Source organism: Crinia signifera, chromosome 8, assembly GCF_055691185.1.
Source record: "Crinia signifera chromosome 8, ASM5569118v1, whole genome shotgun sequence".
Classification (NCBI taxonomy): domain Eukaryota; kingdom Metazoa; phylum Chordata; class Amphibia; order Anura; family Myobatrachidae; genus Crinia; species Crinia signifera.
Window position 1 is genome coordinate 173,826,994 of NC_139224.1, and position 23,894 is coordinate 173,850,887.

The 23,894-nt window shown below is 46.0% G+C and overlaps 1 protein-coding gene across 1 annotated transcript in view; it reads right to left on the reverse strand.

The window, feature by feature from the left end:
- Positions 1-23,894, reverse strand: part of ADGRL4 (adhesion G protein-coupled receptor L4) — a 168,768-nt gene that overhangs the window by 63,754 nt on the left and 81,120 nt on the right. The window contains exons 5-8 of the mRNA XM_083157829.1: positions 18,163-18,233; positions 12,851-13,030; positions 12,575-12,758; positions 5,691-5,807 (exon numbers count right to left, since the gene is read on the reverse strand). Of these exons, the coding sequence (XP_083013955.1) occupies positions 5,691-5,807; positions 12,575-12,758; positions 12,851-13,030; positions 18,163-18,233 (552 nt within the window). The remainder of the gene's footprint in view (positions 1-5,690; positions 5,808-12,574; positions 12,759-12,850; positions 13,031-18,162; positions 18,234-23,894) is intronic.

Below are 23,894 nucleotides of genomic sequence, written 5' to 3' on the forward strand. Positions count from 1 at the left end.
CCCAAAAGTGCGTTAGAACGGTTTTTATCCTGGGAGGTCTAGCCAGGTTTTTAGTCCACTAACTGCACTAGGAGAAATGACTGTTCTCCACTCTTTCAGGAAATCTTTATAATACTCTGTAAAATTGTTTTTTGTTATGTCGTTCATCAATGTTTTCCCAGCATCCTTTGTAGGACATATGAAGGTTGTTCAACCCTGTACACCCTGCGGTAGGTTACACAACACCTATGCAGGAACACTACACCCACATAGACTACACATACATTCCCCAAATGTATCATTCAGTCGTGTGTGTCTGGGCTGTGGCCCTACAACTATTGTGAGGTCATAGTCTGGACATGCCGGCGTTAAGTAAATGCACTCCCCCATTTATTATTAATCTCGGATTAAGCCATTGCGCAAAAATGATACATCCCCTTCTTTCTTTATACATACACATAAGTTCCACCCTTTAAAAATCTTTTTTTTATCAATGAAAAATATTTTTATGAAAAATATCGAAATCTTATGAATTATGAAAATTAATGCGGAAATTATGCATTATTAATGTGACAGTTATTATAATCTGTCAAATGGGCGACTGTCAATACCTAATTTCTCCCAGCATATAATTTCCATAATCATAATTATAATCAAGCCCACTAAATTAATATAGTCAGGGATAAATAATCTTTTATCCCACAAATGTCATGTTTGGACTCTACAGGTGCAAAATTACAATAACTGTCAGATGACAGTTATTAGAATTCCATATGATATTGCACACACATGTTATTACAAATCATAAGTTCACATAAGATTTAAAATACAGTAACAGAGGGGCGTGTCTGTAGGCTAATGAAAGGAGGTGAATGAATGGTTCTCTGGAAAGCAGCTAAGCCAGTCACAAGATACTGTAAACATAAGCTAAGTGATACCAGGGGAAGACAATAGGATCAACTCCTCCCCCGAGAGTTCTCTTGAAAGCCAGAGAAAATCAAATAAGTTAGTATGTGTTTTTAGCAGGAGACGGAAGGAGTTATGGAACTGGACTCGCCAGGACATGATTGAGGAATGAGTACCAAATGTTTATTTTACTGTGTATCAGGCAGGACTCGGAATATTGATAAGGGATAGAGCTATTCATGAGAGTATGGGTCAGGTATGGAGTGTTGAAGGTATGAGAAGGCGATATGATTGGAAGGTATGTGAAACGTGACTGTAAGAGATAAAGTGAGGATTGGAATCTGATATACATATGGGTATGTGTAGCTGTTATGATTTGTGAGCAAGGATATGTTTAAATTGGTAGAGATAGCTGTGTACGTTTACATGTGGACAAAGTGTAGGCCTAGAATCAATTGTAGACATGTGCTCAGGCTCAGGCCTGCAGTGTGGCTTTTGTATAGTTAATCGGTTAACATTGATGTGTGGACTGGCCCTTGTGTGTCCTAGTTTTGATTGCAAAGGAGTTTTGTAGTATATTGTATGGACTATATTGTATGAAAGGCAGTGAGGTGTTCTCAAAGGGACGCAGGAATCTGAACGCATGTGTAAGGCTATGCGTGAGCAAGTATAGACTCTTTGTATTGAAGCGTGTGAATGCTTTGTGTGTGTTGTATAGCATGATGCTCAGATGGTGTGTGTGTAACGGCATGGGATGTGAGTATGATATAGCAAGGCCATAGATGGTATAGCGCCTGTTAGGTGTTCTGTACAGAGAAGTACATTGTAGCTTAAATGATATTCAATTGTGTATGCTGCAGGTAAAGTGTGTTTGCTGAATGTGCGAGTTATTGTAAGGATTGAGCGTATCGTATGATGCAAGCTAGAGGTAATTTGGAATAAATGTTGTGGAAAGGAATTATGAACATACAGTCAGTATATGTGATTGCCAGGCGGAAGTTATTAGTCTTTTGTTAAGGTTTCCTTTTTGTGCCATGTAGTGGAATCTAAGATGGCCGACAGTTACCATAAGATGTTTGAATGCCATGCGGCGGTATTCTAAAATGGCGGACACAAAGACTTGGTATCACAAAATGGCTGCTTCTTCATAAGCCACGCCCCCTCCCAGCACTGTAATACACATACACATTATTTAACACTGAGGTTAGCTTTATTTAAGGATGCTGGAGCATAATAATAATCGTTACTATGTATAAATACCTGTATTGTTATATTTTGTAATCCATGATACAGTTTCATCAGTTTACATTCATAAATAATATTCATTGGTTATAAATCTGGACATTCAATTATTGGTTGCGTTGGAAATGAATAAATTAGATAGACTTTGCATATATAAATAAATGTACTTCAATATCACATATGTATGTCATGGTAGGTGGTATGTCATGTATGTATGTCATGGTAGGTGGTATGTCACGTATGTATGTCATGGTAGGTGGTATGTCATGTATGTATGTCATGGTAGGTGGTATGTCACGTATGTATGTCATGGTAGGTGGTATGTCACATATCTATGTCATTGTAGGTGGTATGTGACGTATGTATGTCCTGGTAGGTGGTATGTCACGTATGTATGTCCTGGTAGGTGGTATGTCACGTATCTATGTCCTGGTAGGTGGTATGTCACGTATCTATGCCATGGTAGGTGGTATGTCATGTATCTATGCCATGGTAGGTGGTATGTCACGTATATACTGTATGTCATGGTAGGTGGACGGTGGTATGTCATGTATGTATGTCCTGGTAGGTGGTATGTCATGTATCTATGTCCTGGTAGGTGGTATGTCACGTATCTATGCCATGGTAGGTGGTATGTCACGTATATACTGTATGTCATGGTAGGTGGACGGTGGTATGTCATGTATGTCCTGGTAGTTGTTTATGACACAATGCAGGTCCACTCACTATAATGAGGAAGTCATACATTGGATATATAATTCTATGTTACATATGGCATTAGTATATTATTTTACAATTATGAGTCTACGTGCGGATAAATAAAACACTTTGTGCCGTTGAATGCTCAGAGCCGGCCGACCCCTGCCGTGACATGGAAGTGATTGCCGGGCGCTGAGCATTGCCAAATAATTATTCTCCTTTGTCTGATCCGTTTGTTGAGCTCTGTTATCCACCTTCACATCCACACTCACTGTAAATACACGTATAGTTCCCCTAAATACACGCTAGATGGTTGTTTTCCTAATTGCACCTAGATTAATACTGGAGGGGGTGATTTGACAAATGCTGTCAGGTCTCACATTGCATTGTGCACATTTATTACACTAATACTATTTTAATGAGCTGTGGCACATTTCTTTGATTAAATCGTTCCTTAAAGTCATTTGCCGTGGCTATTAAGGACTGCGCTAGCAGTGTTATTCAACGCCGCCGTCATTGGTATTCAAAGCCGGTTCCTGCTGTCTAGGTCGCTACACAAAAGCAACAACTACATGTGATAGTCGTCACACCTATATAATGTTCTGAGCACAGATGTGTCTTTTGCTTTCTCCTATATATAATAAAAGGCTAAACTGGTTTAAACCCTTTGAGTGCCAACGGTGCTGAGAGACATTCTCAAAATATCGGCTACAAATGCCAAGGCAGCGCCTGTTCTGTTAGCACACATAAGTACAAATACAGCCGAGTCAATTCATTGAAGTTTTTGCTCCCATAGAAGGACCGTCGCTGTGGGCGGCGCTGGCATTTTTAGCGGATATTTTGAGGATCTCTCACAGCAACGTTGCCATTTAAAGGGTTAATAAAAAAGTTTGTTTGCCAATTGTCACATGTGTATTGACCAATTCCCTTGGTACTCAAAAGGTTAATCAGCCAAAGAACCTGTGTAATTCAGAAATGTCCCCGCTGATGGGTAGTTTGGAAAGTCCAAGTATGGCAGCTATTCAGCTTAAGACTCTTCCAAAATGTAAGATTTTGAGAAATACCGAATATCAACAACATGATGTGCAGCGTCCTATCACACGTATCCCCCCCCCCCCCCCCGGCAGTGATACAACCTACATGCTGTGCAGCGGCCTATCACACGTCCCCTCCCTGCTAGCGATACCACCTACATGCTGTGCAGCGTCCTATCACACTTCCCCTCCCTGCTAGCGATACCACCTACATGCTGTGCAGCGTCCTATCACACGTATCCCCCCCCCCCGGCAGTGATACCACCTACATGACGTGCAGCGTCCTATCACACGTCCCCTCCCTGCCAGCGATACCACCTACATGATGTGCAGCATCCTATCACACGTCCGCTCCCTGCCAGCGATACCACCTACATGCTTTGCAGCGGCCTATCACACATCCCCTCCATGCCAGCGATACCACCTACATGATGTGCATCGTCCTATCACAGGTCCCCTCCCTGCCAGCGATACCACCTACATGCTTTGCAGCGGCCTATCACACATCCCCTCCATGCCAGCGATACCACCTACATGATGTGCATCGTCCTATCACAGGTCCCCTCCCTGCCAGCGATACCACCTACATGCTTTGCAGCGGCTTATCACACATCCCCTCCATGCCAGCGATACCACCTACATGATGTGCATCGTCCTATCACAGGTCCCCTCCCTGCCAGCGATACCACCAACATGATGTGCAACGGCCTATCACACGTCCCCTCCCTGCCAGCGATACCACCTACATGATGTGCTGCATCCTATCACACGTCCCCTCCCTGCCAGCGATACCACCTACATGATGTGCATCGTCCTATCACACGTCCCCTCCCTGCCATCGATACCACCTACATGATGTGCTGCATCCTATCACACGTCCCCTCCCTGCCAGCGATACCACCTACATGATGTGCTGCATCCTATCACACGTCCCCTCCCTGCCAGCGATACCACCAATTGGTGCAAGTGATAGTCTGAGCTGAAGCTAGTATATAAGAAGATGATAGATACAGGGTATAACCTATTCTATACCCAGGACAGTTGTAGCCCCAGTAATAGTATAATACATTGCAGCATTAGGTACTTGTGTATTATAGCGGCGCCCATCGCATCGCATACCATAAGGCGCGCAATATTCTACAATGCCATACAATGCGATGCGATTAAAAATTGTATAAGCACCCTAATGGGGGCTTACAATGTTAAATACACCCCCACGCCACCCCCCAGTATAAACGTGAACCCGAAGCGTGGCGAGCGCAGCGAGCCCGTGAGGGGCGGCGGTACATTCATTTCTAACCATGGGCCTATGCAGCAGCCAGCAGGTGATGTGGCCTCATTATCGCCAATACAAGATATAGTACATGAGCTGTATCTTACACAGAAGGTAAGTTAATCAAGTAAATGTCTGCACAAAGGAAGAATATTTGCAGGCAGGAGAATGGATCAGAATTAAATATTACATTGTGTATCGTAGTCTATTTGCTGATCCTAAATGTTATTAGACACAAAGTCCAGTAATGTAGCAAATATTCTATGTTTACTAACAAACACAAGTGCGGGCTAATGACATTGATGTCTGTAGCGGGAAACAACACAAAGGGTAAATAAAACGCGTTGACAATCGCCCCCTTTTAACGGACGCGTTTTGTTCTGCAAGTTATTCTTGTATTCTGCTTGTATTTCAGCAGCTATTTATACCATTAGCCTTTTCATTGTGAATGGAAATTTGAAAGCAGTTTTTTTTCCGAAGCCCCTTTAACCCAGTAAAATCGACATTAAATTGCTGTAACCTTTCCCGCCCGCGCAAGAGGATAATCTGCTCCTTACCGTTAGACACCGGCGCTTCCTTCTTCTTCGGGAAGATCTTTATGTAATCTCCTTCCAGAAGTGCGTGCGGGTGAATGTGCTTCATGTGGTCAGAGTCAAAGGTAAACAGCTTGAGAGCTAGGGAAGACAGCGGAGAAATGATACATTACAGCGTGCGGCGCTGACGGAAATAATCACTGTAAATATATATATGCGCTTTCTCCAAACAGGTGCCTAGGGAAAACTACGCAAGGATCAACTCCGACAGAATTCTGCCGACGCAAAGTCAATTCTTTCTAAGTAACAAATACAATAAGTTATACTTAGATTAGCAAGGAAATAAAAAGGAAAAACATTTATGAATAAGGCCGATGCCGGATGTGAATGGATACGACCGCCATCGTCCGTATTTCAGGGAAAATATGACTCATAGATAGGGCAAATTTGCTATATATATATATATATATATATATATATATATATATATATATATATACAGTATATGGTCAACAGGTCGACACCAAAAAGTGGTCAAAATGCACAAGGTCGCACAATGATAAATTGTCAACACAGCCAAACGGTCAACGTGTCAATGGCAACATGGCGACGTTGACATTATTTTTCATGATTTTGCTTTCTTCATTTTTTTTGCTTTTTCATACGCAGTACTGGAATATAATCACAGGTCCGCTGCCGGAGCCTGCACGGCTAACGCATAGTTGATGGTACGCCCAACTGTGGAGCTTATGATGCGCGTGAAATTAGGTAACTGGGTTGTAATGAGCGTTATCAGTAGGCAAAATTATATGAGGACGCCTATGGAATTGCGTGCTATGTAATGTATTTTGCTCCAAGGATAGGACTGTTGCAAATGCACACTCAGCAGGTGGGCAGGGTTAGGGGGGTCGGGGCGGTGAGGGGGACCATCGGCGGTGGCGGGGACACTGGGGGCGGGAGCTCCGTTGCCATTGGGCGTGCGATCGTCTCGTGCGACCCCTGGCGGGAGTTGATGGCTGGCGGGGGCTGGCAAAAGTTTTGCCAGCCCCTGCCTGAATGAGAGCCACTACACCTGTATACTGACAATTTCACTTTGCTTCATTTTCATAGAATTACCAGGTTTTCTATGCAGTAGCAAATAGCTACATGTGCAAGGTGTCTGACTGCAAAGTATAACGTTGTGAGTTCAAGAACTGGGTATGACAATACTGAAATTGATCATAGTGCAAGGTGCTCTGTAAATTATACTGCACGTTGTATACTTCTGTTTGTATTGTTGCGCAGTTCTGCACATCTCAGTTAATGCATTGCTTTTAATAACTTAAAATATCATTAACTCTTAGGGCGGGTTGCATCGAATGAAAACTGTGTTAAACCCTCCGTTCTCCATTATCCGTTTTTTTTTTTGTAAAAGCTGTGCTTTGCGATACTAGCTTAACCTAATACATACAGTATGCGATGAGCATCTTTGTGATAATTAGCAGGATGTATTTCCTATTGTTAATACATCCCGCCCCTACTTTTTGACTTTGGGGGATATTTACTAAAGCTCAGTGAGAGAGATAAAGGGTGGTTATTTCTGTTTTAGAGAGAGATAAAGGGGATGACCTCGCTGACTTCGTACAGGCTGTGTTTGAAAAATGACAGCAACTGGTTCATAGTTCATCTCTCTCCAAACTTTGATACATTTCCCCCATATAAATAACACACTCCTGCTGCTTTTATTTTGAGGTGTAAATGTACACAGCCAGCGCACTGTAGTTTATATTTTATTACGCAGCATTACTCCCCGCGCTCTGATACTGAATTAGAGTAAGAACATTGATTGCAGCAAATTACAGACAAAGTTAAGGCGCTGAGTGCAATTTAAGCTCCTGCGAAGTTAACCTTGTGTTCATCTGTTGCCGTGGTAACTCTCCAGAGTGGGATCAACCACTCTATGTACTAACCTCTACTCTGCCACAGGAAAAGATTAAGAACCAATCTGTATCGCAGGTGATTCATACGAGGGAAACAGATAAGAGACACAAGGTCTGCAGTGACTATAAAGTATCGCAGTATATCTACATAAGACGTCAATGCTGCAACAGACATAAAATCCACGTTTGCTGGTCGAGAGACATGATTGGATTGCGGCAAAGTGTTGCGCAAATTGAACTCTGTGGTGGAACAGGCGACTGCTGGCGTAAAACTCTGCGAGTGCCACTTTTGCTGTCATGTTACGCTTCTGGATAGGGCGACACTTATAAGAGTTAATGGCAAGCCATTTTTGCGAAGGTGTCTTTTACGTGTATATAATACCATCGATGGCAACCATCGATGGCAAAGGCAGCGATAGCCATCCCTACTACACACTGAGGTACTTGTTTCCTAGAACGGCCACAACGATTTAGATCGTTGTGGTCGTAAGATAAAAAATCGGATCGATCGCATCGCATGCGATTTGGTCGCATACGATGCGACCGATCCGATCGACCGATTTTTCACCCGATTTTTTTTTTTTTTACACCAGATTTGTTTAAATTGCCCCCCCAAATGTTAATAAGTGTGCTAGACCCCACGATAGACGTGAACCCGAAGCGTGGCGAGCGCAGCGAGCCCGCGAGGGGCGGCGGTGCGCGTCCTCCGACCTTTTCATTCCCCTACTATCCACTAGGGCGTGGAGTGAGAATATAATAGTGTGGCGAGCGCAGCGAGCCACCGAGCCCGAAGCGTGGCGAGCGCAGCGAGCCCCGCGAGGGGACGCGTCTAACTTCACAGGTATACGCGTCCCCTCGCGGGGCTCGCTGCGCTCGCCACGCTTCGGGCTCGGTGGCTCGCTGCGCTCGCCACACTATTATATTCTCACTCCATGCCCTAGTGGATAGTAGGGGAATGAAAAGGTCGGAGGACGCGCACCGCCGCCCCTCGCGGGCTCGCTGCGCTCGCCACGCTTCGGGTTCACGTCTATCGTGGGGTCATGGCGGGCACATAAAAAATGTGAAATGGGTCATATTGGCCCATTTCACCTTTTTTATCATTTTTCCCTATGTGAGATGGACTTAATCAAGTCCATCTCATCTTGTGCCATTATAATGGCACAAGACCGACCGATTTCAATGTTAAAAGATTTTTTAACATTGAAGTCTATGGAAAAATCGGGTCAATCGGTCGGTCGCATCGCGGCCGATTTTAATTGGTCGCGACCGACCGATTGACCCGATTTCTGTCAATCAAAGTGAAAAAATTGTAAAAAATCGGCCACATCGTGAGGATCGTGTCCCTTAATTAAGAGCCACGATCACTCACGATTGTGGCCGTTCTAGGAAACAAGTACCCACACTGATAAAGAAAAGCACTGAGATATAAAATTTACAAAAACAACACTTAAAAATCACTTTTGCATCCAGGATCTGAAAAAGTTCAGGGGCCATTTTGAGAAAAGGGGAGGAGCTGTGGCCAGTGCTGTGTGGGTGTGGTCAGTGTAATATGGGTGCCATATTGTGTAAGACCATTGCTGTGTGTGCGTGTGACCAGTTCTATGTGGGTGTGACCAGTTATGTGCAGGTGAGGTGAGGTCAGTGTCATATGGGTGTGGCTATTGCCATGTGGGTGTGGCCAGTTCCTCGTGGGTGTGAAAAAAAATGACATTGTATTATGTTGTGAGGAAAATAGAAAAAAATATCTGAATACTTCAGAATTATAGGTGACCGTGTGGGCAGCTGGGTGACCGGTCACCTTCATGGTACCATAATGACAGGCCACTTTGTACATGGAGGCATGGGGAATGTGAAAGTTAGTAATAACTACACCTGTGCAGCAGCTAGGTGATCTGGGAAATGTGACAGTTAGTAATAACTACACCTGTGCAGCAGCTAGGTGATATGGGAAATGTGACAGTTAGTAATGACTACAGCTGTGCACCAGCTAGGTGATCTGGGGAATGTGACAGTTAGTAATGACTACAGCTGTGCACCAGCTAGGTGATCTGGGGAATGTGACAGTTAGTAATAACTACACCTGTGCAGCAGCTAGGTGATCTGGGGAATGTGACAGTTAGTAATGACTACAGCTGTGCACCAGCTAGGTCAGGCATGTCCAAAGTCAGGCCCGGGGGCCAATTGTGGCCCGTGCTGTCATTTCAAGCGGCCCGCAGCCTCCAGCTGGAAGCGGACAGAGCATCAGATGTGGGAAGCACAGCACAGGACACTAAAGGTGGGGCCCTGGCGAGCGCACCTTTACCTTGCTGTCTGCTGCAGTGAGGTGGTGCCGGCCGCCACAGTCAGATGTGTTTGGCGTCCTACCCCTGCTGCTGCAATCATCTATCACCCTACTCCACAATCACAGTGACAGCAGTGTTTGGGGTGGGGGGCAGCAAGGGGGAAGCTTGCTCCCGTAACATGCAGAGTGGAGGAGGGCAGCAGTGGGAGCCCAAGCATCTCCTGTCCTTGCAGTGGCTGCTTTGCCTCTCCTTCCTCTGGCTCACACAAGGGGCTGGGGAAACATACAGAGAAGGGAGGGGCAGAGTGGGGGACATACAGTGAAGGAGGGTCAGGCTGAGGAACATACAGTGAATGGAGGCAGTGATTGCCTTTCAGAGAAGGGGGAGCAGGGACAGGCTGGGGGACACACAGTGAATGGGGGCAGAGTGGGGTACATAGTGAATGGGGGTCAAACAGTGAATGGGAGTCATACATTGAAGGAGGGTCAGGCTTGGGGACATACAATGAATGGAGGCACTGATGGACATTAAGAGAAGGGGTCAGGCTGGGGGACAGAGTGAATGGGTGCACAGTGGGGAACATACAGTAAAGGAGGGGCAGGCTGGGGGACATACAGTGAATGGGGGCAGAGTGGGGGACAATTCTGATGTGATTAATGATTCAAAGAATGTCAGGCTGAATGGTCGGCCCCCCACATTTACACTTCACCAAATCTGGCCCTCGTCGCAAAAAGTTTGGACACCCCTGAGCTAGGTGATCTGGGGAATGTGACAGTTAGTAATAACTACACCTGTGCCGCAGCTAGGTGATCTGGTAAATGTGACAGTTAGTAATGACTACAGCTGTGCACCAGCTAGGTGATCTGGGAAATGTGGACCATTGGTAGATCTCGAGGACTGGTTCGGCCACCCCTGGTTTAAGATTTCAGTAAAATTCTTCATGTTGCACTTATCGGTTCTCTGTCATTATTCCTTACAAGAATGACAAAGGTGTTTTTGTCCATATTGTTCTATTTTGGGATTGCCATCGGCAAGCTTCCAAAAAACTGAGCTAGGGGGCAGGAGTCGGCCCTAAGGGGAGTGTGTGCGTACGTGTTACCGACGGGCGCATGCACGGGCTCTGTGCTCTGGACCCAGTCATGGGAAAGGTAAGTGAAACATTTTAACTTTCCTGCCCCGTCAGGAGGCTAGGTGGCAATCCTATTCCCTAGAACAAAGGTCATAGATTCCTGCAAACTACTGACTGCAAATAATTTATGGTCACTTTACACCACTGCAGCTGGTGTGTCCAGACCTAGCACATCTGTGTCAGCCAGGACAAACACTGACTCACCAGCCAGTAGGTGTTAATGGGGTCTTTACTAACGCTTAGTCCCTTGTTGGTGGTGCTGACAGATAGGTAACAGCGGACTAGGCAGGGTGGTCATAGACTGTATGTATGAAGCCAATTTAAGAAAAACATTTCTCCAAATAAATAACAATTGTGTCACTCTGTCGAAAATGCTAATCAGTGGGATCAGACCACCATTACTTAGGTGCAGGCTGCACTGGTCAGCCTGGGTAACATTCCCCCTCACCCTCGCTCAGACACTCCCTGCACCCCTGATGATTTGATGCACTATAGATTCCATAAGCAGCATTCAAATACTTGGTCCAATAGTGTCCCCAGGTCTGGTACTGTAGTTTGTTCAGGAGCAGAGCCAAGTTTGGTAACCAGTACCAAAGTATTCATCAGCAAGCAGAAGCACAGTGACCGAAGCAAGCTGGTCGTCACTCGGCGGCTGCTTGTATTCTGCCAAAATCATAGATAGATAGATGGATGGATGGATGGATGGATGGATGGATGGATGGATGGATGGATGGATGGATGGATGGATAGATAGATAGATAGGAAAAAGTTGGCATATGAAAAGGTCACCAAGTTTTTGTACCGCGACTCCTCGGCTCTGCTACTGATGCGTTGGACACACTTTACCATTCCCAATTGGAGTATGATTCATTTTTTTTTTACCTTATTGACATTGCCATTTAACCTTATTGACCTTTTGACCATGTCGATCTATTGACTCTTGCCCTGGACACTGTTGACCTATCATTTGGATGCCAAGAGATATTGTAGATACAGATGTGGCCGCTCTCATCTAAGCAGCCACCATTATCTGCCAGAATGTGCAGTCAGACGCTCGCGTGCCCCATTTTCAGCGATGGGATGCGCGACCAATATATCGGTAGCTGGCGACCAGGGGGGGGAGCGGCTCCATTTGTAGCTAGATAGATCATAGCTGCCTAATTCTGTACACTGCTCTCCGAGAGAAACCCAGAGAGGAGTGAAAGGGGGCAGGTTGAGGCTACTTGTCAGGGGGCGGGACTAGGCCGACATTATCAAGCCCCGCCCCCATGACAGTCATCCGCGGCAAGTTGTCCGCAGATTGAGGGAGGGGCATAAGTGACGCAAAATGACGCAATTTGCGTTATTTTAGCCCCGCTCCCTCCTGTGCACCGGCAAAAATTGGACATTTAATGCAGCAGGTAAGGGGGGTATTGGGGCTGCAGGGCAATGCGGGAGACTTGCCCACCTTCCCGGGGGGCCAGGAGGGGGACCCGATTAGCGAGATCCTCCCGGCCATTCTGGGAGGGTACGGGTAGGCAAGTATGACATAGATAGATATTACATTATAAAAAGAGAGATTGATAGATAGATATTTACCCATGTTGCTGGCATCAACATCGAGTTGCGTTGTCCTCTGGAAGTTCTGCGACATGTTTAGCGCCAGCTGTTCCGTCGTGTGCAGCAGCTGTGTGATACTTTTGCGCCTACTTTTATCCGTCAGCTTCTGCCATACTGCGATTTTATCCCTCTCAATGAAGTTATTCACCGTGTTAACAAAGGTCTGGCAATACATCGGAAGGGGAGACGGTGATGTTAGCAGAGCGCAGATCTCCATTTACTATTCACTCTTTAAACACAAATGTCATCACTTACAGTAATGGTGGTATTAGCGAGAGCCTCTTTGTTCAGCGCGGTCTTATTTATAGTGCTTAGCTGAGGGGAGGACGCGGCGAGCACTTCAACGTAGGAAATCACATCCACCGGCAGCAGATCTCTCCTGGTACTTTTCTGGATTTCTTTCAGAATGCTAATTGGCTCTTTGATAGTATTGACCTAAATTAGAGACGGAGAGAGAGATGAGGAGATGGCGCTGCTGCTATCCGGAGTCCCCTGGTGTCTTCAGGCTGCCACGTGGACAGAGCAAGTCCGCAAACTGGTACACTGCGTACCACATGAGACCACCGCCCCATCTCCCCGCAGGGGCTTATTTCTGTTCCATATTACAGGGCGGTTGGGGAGAGATAAAGTGGAGGTGTTTCCAAAGCAACCAATCAGCTTTTAGCTGTTAAGGACTTTAAAGACTGTGCTAGATGAATGACAAGAGCTGATTGGCTGCTTTGTGCATCAGACTTGGTACATCTATCCCACAAAGTGGTTGTTTGCACATGATGCCGCAGAAGCCTGATTTACTAACTTATGCCAATGCCAGTTTCCATAGGGTATATGCAAGGATCTGTGCAGCTACATGCGGGAAGCCGTCCAGCCTTCTGTCGTTTTACCGCACTGGTCACCGTTGGTATTGGCGCATTCCTCAGCCCCCTACTGGGGCCAGAGATCCAACTAACACAGGCTTTCTTTACCCGTACACACAACTAAGAACAGCACGGCACTCTAACCAGTGGCGGATTTGGAGGTGGGGCAAGGCAGGTGCCCACTGTCATTTAGGAGAATTTTTTCATTAATATTCAAAAAAATTGTAATATATCGGGGGTCACATCCCACTACACTAGACTGCAGTCAGGATTCTGTCGATAGCATCGTAACCGGTGTTGGGATTCCGGTGGAAGTCGGGATACTGGCATCGTTATAATGAACACCCGCATCCTGACCGCACCCCACCTCTATGTCCCCACTGCCTTTCCTCATCCACCTCTACGTCACAAAACTAATATAAGATGACATATTGCGTCTGCGCCAGCTGGGGCCCAAGAGGGAAGAACAACCCCTGGGCCTCTTCCAGAATTTGGCAGCGGCCCCCGGCTATACACTTCGGCACCCCTGACTGACAATTTTCTTTCCATCTTTGCTTCCTTTTTGTTTGAAAAGAACATTATCTACTGTATATTACACATTAAAAAAGACATTTTGAACTATAAAATGTATTAATATAGTAATGAAAACACTAACATTTTAAAACTACTGCTCATGTGTTATAAGGCATAATATGCTAATACAGTGATAGTAGCAGCCTAGCTTCGAAAGCTAGGCTGCTACCTTCTGTGTTTGTGCATGTGTGAGAGAGAAAGAGTGGGAGTGTTTCAGGGGCTCACGGACACTAGACATATATATAAATAACCCGCCCCCCCAAGCTTGGAGCACGAAGCCCCTCCCCCCCCCCCCGGCATGGAGCACATAGCCCCCCCTGGCATGGAGCACATAGCCCCCCTGGCATGGAGCACATTCCCCCCCCCCCCGTTGGCATGGAGCACATACCCCCCCCCCGGCAGGGAGTGCATAACCCCCCCTGGCAGGGAGCACAACCCCCCTGGCAACAATCAAGTAATTCACCCCTGGCAACAAGCATGAAACCCACTATGGCAACAAACATGCAACCTCCCTTGACAACAAGCATGGAACCCACTATGGCAACAAGCATGGAACCCACTATGGCAATAAGCATGCGATCTCCCTTGGCAACAAGCATGGAACCCCTGGCCACAAGATTTTAGGTAAGCGGCACTTATGTGCCTATCAGTGCAATTAATCGCAGTTAATCACAAAAATTTCATGCAATTAATCGCGATTAAAAATTGTAATTGTTGCCCACCACTAATATATACAGTATATATATATATATAGATGATGCTGGAAGAAGTGACGTTTGTGGCCGTGTAACAGAATGCAGCAGCAGGCTGTGCTTCTGTGGTAACACGACAATTACAGCACCTGTGGGATGTAGAGAAACGCAGTTACACAAACATGGGCCTCATTCAGCTTTTGTTAGCAAATGGAAAATGCATGCTGCACTGCAGATGGGGCAAATGCAGGGCCGGCGCCACCACTAGGCAGCACTAGGCATTTGCCTAGGGTGCCGGCACCTGGAGGGAGTCAGTTCGCCCCTCACCCCCAGCATGTGCATATAGCTGGCGGCGTCAGCGTCCCTGCAGTGCTGGAGCGGGCAGGTGCTAGAGCGGGCAGGTGCTGGAGCGGGCAGGGGTGTCCGTGCCGCGGGGGTACCTGCGGCGCTGTCACTGTGTATAAAGCTGCTGCTGGCGGCAGCGGGGTCCCTGCAGTGAATAGAGAATACCTAGCGCTATGCGGCGGCGCGGAAAACGCTTCTGGGTTTGAAAACACTTGCCAAACGTTGATTGGCTGAGATTCAGCCAATCAGCGTTCAGCAAGTGTTTTCAAAATCAGAAGCGCTTTCCGTGCCGCCGCATAGCGCTAGTTACAGTATTCTCTATTCACTGCAGGGACCCCGCCGCCGACTTCAGCTTTATACACAGTGACAGCGCCGCAGGTCCCCCCGCGGCACGGACACCCCTGCCTGCTCCAGCACTGCAGGGACGCTGACGCCGCCAGTTTTATAATACAGGTACCACCCACCCCCCGGGCACCGGGACGCCCCCACCCGACTCGCCTGGGGCGCTCCGGTGCACCGGCCCTGGGCAAATGTAACATTCACAGGGATATTTAGGAGTAGATTTACCGAAATAGGAGATGGGTTGTGTCCAAAACAACCATTCAAAGTCCAAGTTTGTTGTCCAGGGCCCCCACAAACCTTAATCCGGCCCTGTAACCCACCCAGATATATCTCTGCACATGTTACATCTGCCCCTCCTGCAGTGCTGCTAGTTGTGTGCTCAGGCCCAATGTCAAGAATATGAACTGAAAGGAAAATGATTATAAATATGGTATATTTCCCTTTAATTGCACCTGCACAATATGACGCAATAATGAATCAAATTAACTAATAGGGAATGAATTTATAGAAAATTCCAAACTCAGTTTAACACTTTCCCAGCCTTGGACATGTACGTAGCGTTCCCTCGTCACATATATACGTAGCGTTCCCTCGTCACATATATATGTAGCGTTCCCTCGTCACATATATACGTAGCGTTCCCTCGTCACATATATATGTAGCGTTCCCTCGGCACATATATATGTAGCGTTCCCTCGTCACATATATATGTAGCGTTCCCTCGTCACATGTACGTAGCCTTCCATCGTCACATGTACATAGCGTTTCCTCGTCACATGTACGCAGCCTTCCCTCGTCACATATATACGTAGCGTTCCCTCGTCACATGTACGTAGCGTTCTATCGTCACATATATACGTAGCGTTCCCTCGTCACATGTACGTAGCGTTCCATCGTCACATGTACGTAGCGTTCCATCGTCACATATATACGTTCCCTCATCACATGTACGTAGCGTTCCCTCGTCACATGTACGTAGCGCTCCCTCGTCACATGTACATAGCGTTCCCTCGTCACATGTACGTAGCGTTCCCTCGTCACATGTATGTAGCGCTCCCTCGTCACATATATATGTAGCGTTCCCTCGTCACATATATACGTAGCATTCCCTCGTCACATATATATGTAGCGTTCCCTCGTCACATATATACGTAGCGTTCCCTCGTCACATATATATGTAGCGTTCCCTCGTCACATATATATGTAGCGTTCCCTCGTCACATGTACGTAGCCTTCCATCGTCACATGTACATAGCGTTTCCTCGTCACATGTACGCAGCCTTCCCTCGTCACATATATACGTAGCGTTCCCTCGTCACATGTACGTAGCGTTCTATCGTCACATATATACGTAGCGTTCCCTCGTCACATGTACGTAGCGTTCCATCGTCACATGTACGTAGCGTTCCATCGTCACATATATACGTTCCCTCATCACATGTACGTAGCGTTCCCTCGTCACATGTACGTAGCGCTCCCTCGTCACATGTACATAGCGTTCCCTCGTCACATGTACGTAGCGTTCCCTCGTCACATGTACGTAACCTTCCCTCGTCACATGTACGTAGCGTTCCCTCGTCACATGTACGTAGCCTTCCCTCGTCACATGTACGTAGCGTTCCCTCGTCACATGTACGTAGCGTTCCCTCGTCACATGTACGTAGCGTTCCCTTGTCACATGTACGTAGCGTTCCCTCGTCACATGTACGTAGCCTTCCCTCGTCACATGTACGTAGCCTTCCCTCGTCACATGTACGTAGCCTTCCCTCGTCACATGTACGTAGCCTTCCCTCGTCACATGTACGTAGCGTTCCCTCGTCACATGTACGTAGCGTTCCCTCGTCACATGTACGTAGCGTTCCCTCGTCACATGTACGTAGCGTTCCCTCGTCACATATATACGTAGCGTTCCCTCGTCACATGTACGTACCGTTCCCTCGTCACATGTACGTAGCGTTCCCTCGTCACATGTACGTAGCGTTCCCTCGTCACATGTACGTAGCGTTCCCTCGTCACATGTACGTAGCGTTCCCTCGTCACATGTACGTAGCGTTCCCTCGTCACATGTACGTAGCGTTCCCTCGTCACATGTACGTAGCGTTCCCTCGTCACATGTACGTAACCTTCCCTCGTCACATGTACGTAGCCTTCCCTCGTCACATGTACGTAGCCTTCCCTCGTCACATGTACGTAGCCTTCCCTCGTCACATGTACGTAGCCTTCCCTCGTCACATGTACGTAGCCTTCCCTCGTCACATGTACGTAGCGTTCCCTCGTCACATGTACGTAGCCTTCCCTCGTCACATGTACGTAGCTTTCCCTCGTCACATGTACGTAGCGTTCCCTTGTCACATGTACGTAGCGTTCCCTCGTCACATGTACGTAGCGCTCCCTCGTCACATGTACGTAGCGTTCCCTCATCACATGTACGTAGCGTTCCCTCGTCACATGTACGTAGCGTTCCCTCGTCACATGTACGTAGCGCTCCCTCGTCACATGTACGTAGCGTTCCCTCGTCACATGTACGTAGCGTTCCCTCGTCACATGTACGTAGCGTTCCCTCGTCACATGTACGTAGCGTTCCCTCGTCACATGTACGTAGCGTTCCCTCGTCACATGTACGTAGCGTTCCCTCGTAACATGTACGTAACCTTCCCTCGTCACATGTACGTAGCGTTCCCTCGTCACATGTACGTACCGTTCCCTCGTCACATGTACGTAGCGTTCCCTCGTCACATGTACGTAGCGTTCCCTCACTTACCTTGGCCACAGTTTGCTTTATGTTGTCGGAAATGCATTCGTCGTCCAAATGACATTTGATCTTTAGGTTTTCTGCAAAGGAAAAATCAAATCCGTCATGTAAATTATTGGACAGCGGTGGGGGTGATTGCTGTATCCTGGGTGGCATTTATCTGTCACACTACTGTACAGAACAACAACAACATTGAATGGGAAACGGTCATCTGTCAGACCAGACCCCCCTGTCTGAAAGGGCCCCTCACCACATGCCACAGATCGGATGTCAATCTTCAATCTGCAGTGCTGTGAAAGCAAATACTAACAGCCGTCATACTGATGGCGCTGTGCGGCAGCAGCTGTGCTGGGCCTGTGTAGGCTCTCTGCATGACGCACTGGATGCGCAACCTGCTGGGGAGAGCCGTCCTGGGGAAGCCAGCAGGTCGCGGACACAGGGACTCGGAAGAAGAGCTTGCTTGCCAGTCAATGCAGTGTCTGCATCCAGGGCTGCTCAAGTCAACTATTATCAACGGAAGAAAAAGTAAGCAGGAACCGTTGTTGTGACAGAAATGATTAAATAGAAATGTAGTATGTGTGTGTACATACTGTGTGTATATATTTTTATATAAATATATGTATATACAGTATATAAGTAGTACATATATGCATGGCACTTGAGTTTAAGAAGTTCATTTAAATAAGTAGAATCTACCATGTCCAAAAGCTGTGCAGGGTACTTGGGCTACACAGGGGCCCCTCTTCAGGACTGCTGCAGATATGGCGCAGAGATAATGGCAAGCAGATAATAAACAGCGAACTTAATATTCATTATCGGTTTGCCATATCGGATACGGCGTGCTGACATAGCGGCAGCTTTTGGTCGTGGGGAGTTTTATACTTATTTAAATGTATAAAGTGCCATTAATATACAGTATACAGTATGTACTACTTGGATTTAATTCAGCAAGGGCACACCACAAGGTGATTATTGTGTATCAGACATACTGTGTGTGTGTGTGTGTGTATGTATGTATATATATATATATATATATATATATATATATATATATATATATATATAAATGTTCTTGTTGAAGCAGGCACTCACCACAGGTAATAAATCATAGTTGAAAAGAATTTATTTCATCTGAAGTCAGTCGAAGTTTCGGTCCACAACAGGGACCTTTGTCAAGACAGGAACATGTCACTCAGCAGACAGGAGACACCAGGCAGTGTACTGATACAGTGTCACAGGCGACTATTTATGGCATCACAGCACTAATCAATACACACTCCCACTTCCTGTCAAACAACAAGCAGGAAGTGGATAAAAACTCACCTAAGCACCAAGCGCTGGAGAATGAAGGTAACCTCACCTTTGAGGTGCAGAAGCGCTGACTAAATGGAGCGAGTTACAGAAAAAATATATTAAAGAGAGGCTGAAATATAACCCAGCAACTAATCCCGGCCGGACCGGAAGTGCCTTGCGTTCCACCGCAGTGGAACGCATCCGGAAACCGGAAGTAAGGCGTAATTTCGCGCCAAAACGGCAAAAGCCGCTGAAAGCTGATCATAACAGGAAATAACATGCGTACCACAGCCGTGGAACGCATGAAAAGCCGGAAATATTAATAGTAAATATAAGCTGCAATGTCTACCAGAATACTCAATGAAGCATCAAAGGAAAATATTGTACGCTATATGCTCATTAAGGCCCCTGGGGGCAACAGTCCTCAAATCATATATCCAGCGAGCCTCTCTCTGATGGAGTGGGAGTGTGTCTTGATTAGTGCTGTGATGCCATAAATAGTCGCCTGTGACACTGTATCAGTACACTGCCTGGTGTTTCCTGTCTGCTGAGTGACATGTTCCTGTCTTGACAAAGGTCCCTGTTGTGGACCGAAACGTCGACTGACTTCAGATGAAATAAATTCTTTTCAACTATGATTTATTACCTGTGGTGAGTGCCTACTTCAACAAGAACATTTATATTTGGGACTTTGTTTCCTTTAAAGTGGAGCACCGCAAAGCTGCCCCTTGATTGCATTGAGTGCGGTTCATCGATATGACTATATATATATATATATATATATATATATATATATATATATATATATATATATATATATATACACTGGAGAAGGCACCGCACTCAGTCCATTCAATGAGGATACAGGGTGGTGCTCCACTTTAAAGGATTGTCCATCCCAATAATAATACTTGCAGAGAAAGAAGTAGGCACTCACCAGCACTGAGAATTGTGCAAATAGCAGACAAAGTTTTATTTTCAATTCATCAGGACATCAGTATGGTCGACGTTTCGGCCCACCACAGGGGCCTTTGTCAAGACTTCAACACCTGGATACAGCAGCAGACAGAGTATACAGCTAGTCTGCCCATCAGCTATTTATGGCTTGTACCTAAATTACCTGTCACCGCCCACTCACCTGTGTGGCTAAAGCAGGAAGTACCTGTAAACTCAGTAAATAATGTAAGCTCACTTACCAATTACATAGGGCATCAGAGCCCACGACGCAGGGCAAATCATGCTATACACAGTCTCATGGAGGTCATAGATAACGGAGAAAAAACTGCTTAATTCGCGGCTATAGCCGCTACCCGGAAGTGCCATGCGTTCCACAGTATTGGAACGCATCTCCCGACCGGAAGTCGTCATCGGCTGTGACCTAGCGCATCGCGCGTCACAGCTGGTGTCATTACAATCAAAGGGCTCAATGAACGGGGTGATTTGGCATCAGCGCACCCGGAAGTGAGGTGTGCTGCCTCCAATTAGACTCTCCATCTAGATATCATGTGCATTTTAGTACGATTTGCCACCGGCGCCATCTAGTGACTAATAGAGCGAATTACTGCTCAATATATAAAAAACTTATTATTATAGGAAAAGGACTCAAGCCATAAGCAACCAATAGCAGACCACTTGCATTTACAATGTATATCCACATACAATATTTACTTATGTCTATATAAAATAAACAAAATAAACTGTGAAAAATAAAATAAAAATAAACATAAAAAAATGGAAAAAATTAAAGACAAGAGAAAAATATATATAAAAAATCATATAGAAAAACAAATATAACATCTAATGCACTGCCCAATATATCACTGGACCAACTCCCTCCTGGTAGCATATATATAACTCCCCCATCTCAGAGAAACACATTGTAAGCATTATGCTCGTTCAGTCCTTTTGGAACTAGTGTCCCCAGTTCAAAAATCCACCTCGCCTCTCTCCGTTGTAACACTTTCTCACGATCACCCCCTCTTTTCAGCGGAGGGACGTGGTCAATCAGCATACATTTTAAGCTAGCCACAGAGTGTCCACATTGACAGAAGTGTCGTGCCACGGGTTTATCGGACTTTTTATTTTCCAATGCTTGACGAATCGACAAGCGATGATTCGCCATTCTGTCCCTGAATGACCTCGTCGTGAGCCCAACATAGTAGAGCCCGCAGGGACAGATCAAAATATAGATTACAAATGAAGAGGTACATGTCAACCGATATTTTATCGGAATCTGTTTTCCACTATGTGGATGAGAGAAGGTTCGCCCAACCAGCATAGAGCGACAGGTCGTACAGTCCACACATCGTACACACCCAAGTCTCTGCGTAGGGAGCCAGGATGTTGTTGCAGCCTTTGGTTGTTTATTGGGACGCATAAGAAGCTGTTTTAAATTGGGCCCACGCCTGTATGAAAACATGGGCATTATCTTGTTGATCCCCTTCAGTTTTGGATCAGATGTAATCGTTGACCAATGCCTTTTTACAACATTTTCTGTATCTTTAGATGCAGTATTGTACGTTGAACAAAAGATCATCCTGCCTGCTTCCAATCGCTTTCTTGCAGTGCTTTCCTTGGTGTAGTGCCTCTTTTTTGCCTTTTCAAGGCATCTCTCAACCGTAGTAGTGGTGTAGCCTCTCTCCAAAAACCTGTTCCGCATCTCATCAATCTGTTTATTTGTGTTGATTTCTGAGGTATTGTTTCTCAGAACTCGCATAAATTGAGAGATTGGTAAATTCTCCTTAAGTGTACTTGGGTGGTGGCTGGTGGAATACAAGAGGGAGTTTCTGTCCGTGTCTTTCCGGAACAATGTTGAGCATATCTGCCCATCCTCACGGTAGATAGTCACATCAAGGAAGTTGATGGAGTTAGTGTCAACAGCATAGGTAAAGCGTATCGGGGTCTCGAGGGAGTTAAGATATTGTAACATTGCCACAAACTCAATCTCAGTGCCACTCCAAATCATAAAAATATCGTCAATAAAACGTTTATAACTCAAAATCTTTGAACCAAATTCAGGAATGATGTACTTGTTCTCATAGTAATGCATATATAGGTTTGCATATGACGGGGCTAGGGATGACCCCATTGCGGTCCCCGTCCGTTGCATGAAGAACTCATTGTTATAGCTAAAGTGGTTTTGACCCAATACCAACTCTGCCAGTTCAATCAAGAATTCGATGGGGGGGCCCTCATAGCCACCACTCAGTAAGCCAGTCCTCATTGCACACAGACCACCCTGAAGGGGGATGACCGTGTACAATGAGCTGACGTCCATCGTGGCGAACAATGCAGACTCAGGGACCTCACCTAATTCCCCCAACTTTTCTAGGAAATGAGTGGTATCTCTCACATAACACCACATTCCTTGTACATGTTTTTGCAAAAAGCTGTCAACAAATTTGGCTATGGGTTGCAAAACTGAGCCTACTGCAGAGATAATAGGCCTACCGGGCGGGGCATCCAGTCTTTTATGTATCTTAGGTAACGTATAAATATACGGACAGACTGGATGCTCCACCCGGAGGTATGCTGCTGTTTTAGAGTCAATCCACTGTGCCATCACTGCTCTATCTATCATTAGATCAGCCATCTTTTTAATTTTGTACATCGGATTACTGTCCATTTTTTCATACGTATTATGGTCAGACAATTGACGCTGTATCTCCGCATCATAGGCTCCCCAATCCTGCACCACAATTGCCCCACCCTTATCCGCCTGGCGGAACACGAGATGATCCTTTTTCATAAGATCATTTAGCGCTTGTCTTTGCACTGTAGAAAGGTTGTCATATTTATAGGTGTTCTGATTTATTATCATCTCGTGTTCTACCATGCGGGAAAAGGTTCTGATGCTAGGGTTGGCTGTCTGGGGATCGAACGTACTCGGCTTCACAAATTTTCTATTTTCTGTAGTGTCTGCCATCTTGTCACCAAAAAATTCACGAAGACGTATTTTCCGTCCAAATTTAAAGTTATCAATAGCTAAATCAAATTTGTCTGGTTTGACAGTTGGAATGAATGAGAATCCAAGTGATAACAGATCAATCTCAGCAGGGGTTAAAGAGTCACTAGATATATTAAACACAACATCTAGGCCTTCCCTTTCCCCCCTCTTTTTCCGCCCCCCGCGCCCCCTCCTGGTCGGGTAGTGCTTGGGCGATCCGTCGGGTCTGGAAATTTTCGGGTCACTCTTCCTAAAAAAGAGGCCGAATTATGTTTGGGATTCCTCGGGGGTCTATTATCAGTGAATTCACTTTCTGAATTTGACTGTGAAGAGCTATCAAAGGACCTGAGGTGTCTAGATTTAAATGGCCTACGTCCACCTTGGTACTGGTGTCGTCTTGGCTCACCCTTAAGCCATCTATATACTTGATGGTTATTATAGTCCGTATTAACTACCTCAAGTTTTTTCCTTTTAAAGGAAATTAATTCCCCCTGGTAGCTAT